Here is a 9281-nt window from a genome sequence, read left to right as displayed (position 1 = left end):
GCGCAGCATCCCGCCCCGCGGCGCCGCTCAAGAAGCCTGGGGAGAACCGGACGGAGAGGAATGGCGGGCAGGAGACCCTCCGCCGCACCCGGGCCGTCTATACTTGTTTGTTGATTGTATGTTTTTTTTTTTTTTAAGTAGGGAGGTTTTTATTTCCTAGTTTTGCGTACTATTTACACGGGTTTTTTTTTTAATCCTCACCCGAGGGAATTTTTCCATTGATTTTGAGGGAGAGTGGAAGAGAGAGGGAAAGACAGAGAGAAACATTGATGTGAGAGAGACACATGGATTGGTTGCCTCCTGGGCCGGACAGGGGAGGAGCCTGCAACCGAGTTCCTGCCCTTGACCCAAACCGAACCCGGGACCCTTCATCCGCAGGCTGACTCTCTATCCACTGAGCCACGCCGGCTAGGGCTGTTTACAAGTTTTTGATAAAAATTAGAGACTTAGACCATTATTTTGAGAATAGCTGTATGTGATCTCCCTCTAGTGGCCACATTGAATAATGTTATGTAATTCAAAATTCTTCCGGAGCTCAATTTATCCATTCAAGTCCCGCATATTTGACAGTTGTGTCATTCCTTATTAATTTGACTTTTGTGTTTTCTGAAGCAGTAAATTAACTTGTGTTATGATCCCCAGAAACACATAGTGCCTAACCAGGAAAGTTGGCACTCTCTGAACCTGGCAAAATAGTAGCCACCTAAAATAATAATTACTGTGTTATTAGCACCTTAACAGTAATTCAGAAACATATGTACTTGTTGACATAGGGTAGCCATGGTAAATGTCATGTAAATGACGATTTTCAAAAACATGCATAAGGAGGACAAATAGCATAAAATAAAATAGCAGAGACAAAAATTTTAAACATGTGTAGTGATTCCTTTGCAACTTCCTTTGAACCCATATTTCAAAATAAAATTTTGAAAATATCATTGGTCATGAAAAATGGAAATGGATCCAAACTCTCCAGCTAAAAGAATAAGAGTGTCAATTTAGAATTTTAGAAAATGAAAAAAGAAAATATAGAGTTTACAGGGAACATACCTCAAACATACAGAATGGTTGGAAGTAAAGGAGTATAAAAAGATAAATTAGGCAAATACAATCTCAAGGAAAGCAGGTGTTGCTTTGTTCATTTAGGGGAAAACGACTTTAAGAAAAAGAATTACTACTGATAAAGAGGACTACGACTTAAAGATAAAAAGCAATTATAATCTTGTATGACTTTAAAAACAAAGCCCTAAAACATGTAAAGAAAAACTTGACAGAACTACAAGGAGAAATGGGCAAATCCAACATTAAAGTGGCTATGCTTTTATATGGCAGACAGTATATTGTAGACAATTATATTTCTGCTGGTATAATTTCTCCTACTTTATATGATGAAATTCCATATACTTACGTTTCATAGTGCACGACAAAAATTATGGTGGGTTCCTGGGGCTTCATTATTGGGAAAAAAATTGCACTAGAAATGGAAGCATGTTAGTTCCCTAATCATTCGACAAACATTTATTGAACAACTATTATGTTTAAGGTATCATGTTTAAAGAGTCAGTTGTTGTACATATGTAGTCAGCCATTTAATAACCATGCATAAACTGGAGTTTCATAGAAATTTGTAGAGAAAACTGCCCTCAAGTCTCTCTCTCCCTACAGTCACTCTCAGTTAAGTGTGAGCCTCCTTCTTTTATTGATTGATTGAGAGAGAGAGAGAGAGAGAGAAATTGATTTTTGTTCCATTTACTTATGCATTCATGGTTGATTCTTGTATGTGCCCTGACCGGAGATGGGATCCGAAATCTTGGTGTATCCAGATGATGCTCTAACCCACTGAGCTACTTGGCCAGGACTGTGTTTCCTCTTTAAAGAAATGTCCTTGATGGAACAAACAATAGTAAGAGTTTCCAAAATTATGATGTCTTTAGTATATTATCTTTTTTTAAAAATTCTCACCCAAGGGTCCAAAATTATGATGTCTTTAGTATATTATCTTTTTTTTTTAATTCTCACCCGAGGGCATTTTTCCCATTGATTTTTAACGAGAGTGGAAGGGAGATGGAGAGACAGAGAGAAACACCGATATGAGAGACACATTGATTGGTTGCCTTCTGCATGCCTCCAACCAGAGCCAGGAGCCTGCAACCAAGGTACATGCCCTTGACTGGAATCAAACCCTAGGACCCTTCACTCTGCAGACCGACACTATCCACTGAGCCAAACAGGCCAAGGCAGCATATTATCTTTTAAAATTAAGAAAATGCTATAGCAAGAATGAATATTGACAAACTCAGCTGTACAAAACAACTTAGTTTCACTTAAGAGACTCCCTTCTGCCTGGTGGTGGAAATGATTAGTGTCCCCTTGTCTCTCTGCTATTTTCCAGTGGAATTTCAGGAATTTCTAAAGTCCAGGAATTTCTGTGGCACTAAGGATGGGGACGGAGGGCCATGTGGTCTGGACAGTCCTTTATCCATGCTGCTGGGTCCTTATTCCTTTCTGATCTTCAGTCATGGCCCCGTCAAGGTCACTCCTGACACCTGCCTCATTCCCAGCCATGAGGCTCTCCAGGTCTGGCTTCCTCTCAACTAACTCTGGTGACCTTGAAACAAGGTGTTATTCTGCTGGCCCGCACCCGCCCTGGGGCAGGAGAGCCTCATGGGGCTCTGCAGGGTCCTTCACGCTAGCAGGCTGGCCTGGGGCGCCTGGGAGTTGCTCTCCTGCTCATTTTCATGCTTGGATGAACTCTGAGGCTGCCTCTGACCTTTGTACTATAACAACGCCTGGCCCTTTCTCCCTGCTTCTTGTTGCCTCCCTGGGCTGGGGAGAGTCCTGGGCCCCCTTTCTCCAGGAACCACGCTGGCCTCTGACTCCTGGCTCTCTCTCTCTCTCTGGCAATCTTCCTTTCCCCTCAGATTTGGGAAAACTTGATGTAATCATTGGAAGGGCGGGGTGGGCAGGACACGCTGCTTTCCCTCAGGTATTCTACCAAATCTATGGTTTATATCTGAATTCTTTCTCTTCCTCTGGAAATTCTAATGCCATGAATAGACGACTTTCTCTGCTTTCTGAATGTTTTCTTTTTCTGAGGCAATGACATAGAATGTCCAGCTGGCCAAATGAGGAAAGGGTCCTGGGGTAAAAGAAGCATGTTAAAAAACAAAACAAAACAAAACAAAACACCTCATTCATTAAAATTGCTATTTATTAGCAATACAGATGAGCAAAAATGGCCCCTCTAGTAACCTTCATTAGACATTGATTTTAATAATAACAGGAATAAAGCAAGTGTTTTAAAGAAATGATTGGTAGGGTGTGTGCAACACTGAATACTAGGGAAGCCAGTTCAGAATGTACTTGGAAAATCAATCAAGTTCACTCCAGGTGAGTAATGGCTTTATTCACAGAGAATGCGAGCCAGGGAAACCAGAAGGTAAAGGCGGATCGGATGGTTACGGTCGGTCGGAAGGCATTACTTATACACACATAACAATAAGCTTAATTGTGCCATCAAATACTGAGATGCTGTTGGAGTTTTGGATAAAGTAAGGAGGAGATGGGAAGATGAGAGAAGCTGTGGATCTCTATGTAGGAATGGGGGAGGGGGCCTGCCTGTGTGGGATGGGGGAGGGAGTGTGCTGTCCCTGTGGGGGAGTCCCCAGGCGCTCTGCCTCCAGCAACCACTGAGTCAATTCTCCAGGGATGAGGGTCTTCAGGGAGAAGTACATCTGATCATCTTTTTTTCTTTTCTTTTTCTTTAATGACTTAGAGGTTCCTCTGCCCCCAGAAATCACCTACTTTAAATAATGATGCCTAAAATCCCTCTCATGCCACTTTTTGGTTCATACAATGTGAAAAATACAAGGTCTGGCAGGTAACACATCAAAAGTCATGCGCCTAGAAGTATAATAAGAGCCCTACGTGGACTCATGCCACACCGTGCGGGAACAGCCTGGTAGGCAACACAAGTGTGTGGGTACCTGCCCTGCCAGGTCCCCCAAGGCTGCAATCTTGCCTTCCTGGCTTTTGCATCACCAGTACCCCACAGAGTGTCCGTGTCCAGAGAAGGCATTCAACATGCTTGTTGAAGATGAAAAGGAAAATGAATGAATGAATGAATGAATGATGTGAATTATTCAGATAATTTCTATTTTGATGGGGAAGAGTAGGAGGAAAGCGGAGTCCCAAGGGAGCTGATCACTAAAGGGTAAGAAGTTTCTGTAAACTCACACTTTGCAGTTCCACAGTTTTGCTTGGCATCAGCTAAATGGGAGCTTGTGGTTGGAGTATTTTGCAGGAACACTTGTGATTTCTGAAGATATGTATGGTGTGTGTGTGCCCACTTTAATAAGGTCACGATAAAGGCACTTTATTTTAAAGAAGGCATTGCTCTAATTAATTAAGCTACCCTGAGGAATAACTGTGGAGAAATGCTGCATTTATTTTTTGTCTTTTCAAAGCAGTACAGAATGAGTCTATTAATCACCTTTGATTGAAATTCAGCAACTCATATGTGATCTTATACGATCAAAAAATAAAATTTTCAGAATTCTTTCCTCTCTGCTAAGCTGAAGTTCACCATGTGAAAAAATAGTAATCGTGTGTGCAAGTTCCTACAGGTTTTAGATATTCACCAACACACAGGCATTGTGCAGTCACCACCATCAGCAAATCCTTAAGTGTTTTTCTTTCTTTGCCTTTGACTCTTTAGCAGCTCCCATTCTCTATTCCCATTTCAGTAAAATAGATTAATTCTTTACAAGCTTCCACTAAAAGTCCAAAGGCTAGCTCAGTGCCGTCTCTCATTTCTGCACAGCCCCATCCCCGCCGCCCCCAGGCTCCAGGAGACCAAGTTAAGTTTGAAAGCAGAGTTTTCTCTCTCATCTCCTAGCGGCCTGTCCATTCTCTCCTTGGCAGGAAGCCACTGAGCACTGGGACTGCGGGTGGACACATGTTCTGCTGAGCACCATTCTCTCGCCGCCTGTGTAAGTGATACCTGGATCTTATGATCACAGGCAGCTCATGCTCCTGAGGGCATGTGAGGTCTCCCTTTTCTGAGAAAGTCAGTGGAGGGAGAGGTCAGTGTATGGATCTCCACGTGTAACCTCTTGTCCAGCTCCTCCGACACGGCAGGGTCATTGGACAGAAGCCAAGGAGAAATATGATACCTCTCATTTAGAAACTATGAAAAATTAGTAAAATTAAAACAAAGAGGATACTTCCTGAATTAAACATTAACATCCCAAATTAAATATTAACTTAGTATTTAATTTAATTTAAATGTCTGTTAAAGTCTTCTGGTGATGTTTAAATAATTGAACAAATTGACAGTGAAAATAAATCCAGGCATTTAAGCAGATAAAACTTTTCATGTTTGAAGTGGTTGTACTATCACATATAAATTGTTATTTTTTTAAGTTCAGTAATTAAATAAGTCATGGTATGATGATTTCATAAATTAAAGCTATTATAAGAAATTAATACATGACAAACTAGAATTAGTAATATAAGACAAATAATGAAGAAAAGAAAATATCTACTTAAGAATTGGTGTTGGGATACCCAAGAATGGTATGGAGAAAAATGAAATTAAATCATACATTCTTATAATATATTTTAAAAAATAACTACTACCCTGGCTGGTGTGGCCCAGTTGGTTGGAGTGTCAACCCATACACCTAAAGAATGTGGGTTCAATTCCTGGTCAGGGCACATGCCCAGGGCAAGTACAGGAGGCAACTGATTGATCCTTTTCTCTCACATCAATGTTTCTCTTTCTCTTCTCTTCTCTTCTCTTCTCTTCTCTCTCTCTCTCTCTTTTTCTCTTCTCTTCTCTTCTCTTCTCTTCTCTTCTCTTCTCTTCTCTTCTCTTCTCTTCTCTTCTCTTCTCTTCTCTTCTCTTCTCTTCTCTTCTCTTCTCTTCTCTTCTCTTCTCTTCTCTTCTCTTCTCTTCTCTTCTCTTCTCTTCTCTTCTCTTCTCTTCTCTTCTCTTCTCTTCTCTTCTCTTCTCTCTCTCTCTCTCTCTCTCTCTCTGTCTCTCTCGCTCTCTTCCTCCCCCTCTCTCTAAAATTAGTAAGCATGTTCTTGAGTGAGGATTAAAATAAATAAATAAATAAATAAATAAACAAACAAACCAACCCTAATATATAAAAAGCCAGGGGCCATCATGACCGAAACAACCAGATAGACGACTGAACAGCAGGCTGCATGGGGTGACAAGGTCGGCAAGGGGGTTAATGAGGGACGACCAAATGATTGAACAGCAGGCTGCGTGGGGCGACCAGGCCAGCAGGGGGGACAGTTGGGGGTGACCAGGTCAGCAGGGGGGGCAGTTAGGGGTGACCAGGCTGGCGGGAGGGCAGTAAGGGGCAATCAGGCAGGCAGGCAGGCAGGTGAGCAGTTAGGAGCCAGTGGTCCCAGATTGTGAGAGGGATGTCCAACTGCCGGTGTAGGCCCGATCCAGAGGGGTCCCAGATTGGAGAGGGTGCAGGCTGGGCTGAGGGGACTCCCCCTCCCGTGCACGAATTTCATGCACCAGCCTCTAGTAAAAAATAACTACCAAGAGAATTGGAATAGACTACCTAGTAGGGCAAACTGACAAATCTATCTACAAAAGAGATACATTTACACCAAAACATGAAGGACATCATCATATTATGGATCTGTTCATATTTAAATAAATAACACTTAGAACAATGTAATAACATAAATATCAAAAGAAAAACAACAAAATGAAAAATACTCAACATGTATTTTTTGCCCCCAATATATGAAACATTGTTGTAAATATGAAGAAGTACTCTGCTTTCCTGCCATAAGTGGTCAAGGAACATTAAAAATCTATGTAGAAGGAAAACCCTGACAAATCAAATCAAATCAAATCATATGAACATGTACCATTTCATAGCAATTAAAGAGGCACAAATTAGAACTCATAAAACACAAATAACTGAAAGATTTTTTTTTCAAGCTAGTGTTGGAGGAGGATCTGTGGGAAACAAGAGTCCCATCTACATTGCTGGTGGCTCCACATTTATGTAGAGCAATTGTTCAATATGCAGCAGGTACTCAAAAAAACCCTCCAAACTTTTAAAATGTTCAATCTATCCATTCCATTTTGGGAATACATGAGAAGGAAAAATAAAGTAAAGGGAGAAAGTAAAATTTGTGCAGAAGTTTTATATACCAGCACCATTTTTCATTATAAACCTAAAAAACATTTCTAATGTACAGTTAGAAGGAAAAGGAATTAGGCAATTACTCTGTATTAACAAGATGGAATACAGTACACTCTAAGAAGAAGAAATGACTAATACGTGGATTGTGCTGATCCGTGGAAATCTATATGTGAAGCTGTGGGTAAATAAAGTTAAACGAGTGACAAATATGTCACCTGCTGAATGTAAGGTTCCTGAGGACTGAGCTATCTCGTTTTGAATTCACAGGGCCAAACTGCGTTCCTGGAACTCAGTAGCTCAAGTGTTGGTTGAATGAATGCATAGAGGCCTTTTCTGCTTATCCTGAGTTCTTGACCTTCTGCCTGCTATGACCTTGGTACGTTTGCACTTTGTTAGCAGTTCACACAGCTCACCTGCATTTCCGAACTCTATCCTGCCCCAACCTCAAATAAATGCATCTCCTTTGCAGTCCTGGCGCCCAACCAGTGACCTCTGCTCCACTGAAGTGTCCAGACCCCGGGTGACACACAGCTGCAGCTCAGTCGACACCCAACCTGATGTTTGCATTCATCAGCAAGCTGGTGAAAAAAAAAAAAAAAGAATAAACTTGTCAATGTACAAAAGAACAGGAACAAGGGTGGTAAAAGAATTGAACGGGGTAAAGAGTTCAGAGTTAAAAACGAATTGCAATCATCCTAGGGGAAGGAACAGCTGTACTTGCAAACCCGTGTGATTATATGAATTGCCTGAAAAATATTAAGGATCCAGGCTCATAGTAATATATTGGGGGGTTGGGGGAGGGACTAGTTGCAATCAATTTCCTAGGACTAGATAGCATAGTCTTCCCAAGTCCAGGTGCCTGTTAAAAGGAGGCAAGTACGGCCAAGGATTCGACCTTCTCTTAATACCCTGGTCACCCAGCTACTCTGGTGGGAAGCCGCCAGCTGCCTGAGACTGTTCTGCCCAGAATACTGCTGAGATTCTGTTGAGAGGGGTCCCTGTTCTTAGTGTCATCAGACTGTTAGGGGTAACAGGCTGACCTAACAGAAAAGCAACACACACACACACACACACACACACACACACACACACTGCTGAAAGAGCTCTTCACCTGGTGGCCCCCTGCACGCGGTCTTTCCTGGTGCCGCCGAGTGCCGGGCACACACACACACACACACACACACACACACACACACTTTGCTGAACCATCTCTTCACCTAGCGGCCCCGCATGCGGTCTTTCCTGGTGCCGTCGAGTGCCGGGCACATGAATATTTGAAAGCAGAATGAATGGCTGAACCGCTGAATGGGGAGAAGAGGGGATTCAGCAGGTTGCCAGATTGTGTTAGGTAATCACCGCATCCAGTGACGTTAGTATTTATTTTGGAGGATCTTCGTTATTTGTGAGAGCACACAACTCCGAAGAGGCCCAGATCCAGGCAGCGAGGGACACCATTCGGGGAAGAAGGAAAAATCAGCCTGAAACGCCCTGACCCGGAGCGGCCCGCGCAGGCCCGAGGTTAAAGAAAGCCGGGCTAGAGGCATCCGTCCCCAGTCGGCCCAGCCTAAGCCGTCTTGTGCTATAAATACAGTGGCCCACACGCTGCAGAGACACGGTGTTCCCTCTGGTCGCCGGGACAGATAACATGAATGTGCCCTTTAAACGTCCCAGGCTGAAGGCACAGCCCCCAGCCCACCCCTGCCTCCCGGAAGCGCCTTCGCCCCCTTTGCCCTCTGCAGAAGAGGGGGGCGGCCAGGGGGGGTCCAAGCACCTGCCCAACCAATGCGCACTGTGTGCACGGCCTCGGGGTCCCTCCTCCTCTCGCGAGAGGCCGGGCGGGGGATATAAGGAGGGATGCGGGGCGAGGTAGGCGGCCCCTTCGCGACGCGCAGGGACGGAGACGGGGTGGGGGTGCCTGGCCCGGCGGAGGCGAGAGCAAGAGCGCGGCTCCCAGAGGCTGTGTGCGCCCGGCTGGCATCATGAGTGATCAGGCTCTGAGCTTCCTGAAGGACTTCCTGGCTGGTGGCATCGCCGCTGCCGTCTCCAAGACCGCGGTCGCCCCAATCGAGAGGGTCAAACTGCTGCTGCAGGTGGGGA

General features: G+C 43.9%; 1 protein-coding gene across 1 annotated transcript in view; it reads left to right on the top strand.

The window, feature by feature from the left end:
* The first annotated feature begins 9053 nt into the window (after nucleotides 1-9053).
* Nucleotides 9054-9281, top strand: part of SLC25A4 (solute carrier family 25 (mitochondrial carrier; adenine nucleotide translocator), member 4) — a 4929-nt gene continuing 4701 nt past the window's right edge. The window contains exon 1 of the mRNA XM_005883848.2: nucleotides 9054-9274. Within this exon, the coding sequence (XP_005883910.1) occupies nucleotides 9164-9274 (111 nt within the window). The 5' untranslated portion in view covers nucleotides 9054-9163. The remainder of the gene's footprint in view (nucleotides 9275-9281) is intronic.

The sequence above is a fragment of the Myotis brandtii genome, unplaced genomic scaffold, assembly GCF_000412655.1.
Source record: "Myotis brandtii unplaced genomic scaffold, ASM41265v1 scaffold802, whole genome shotgun sequence".
In the NCBI taxonomy this organism is placed as follows: Eukaryota; Metazoa; Chordata; class Mammalia; order Chiroptera; family Vespertilionidae; genus Myotis; species Myotis brandtii.
Note: the sequence above shows the minus strand (reverse complement) of the source record. Positions and strands in the feature narration are given on the sequence as shown.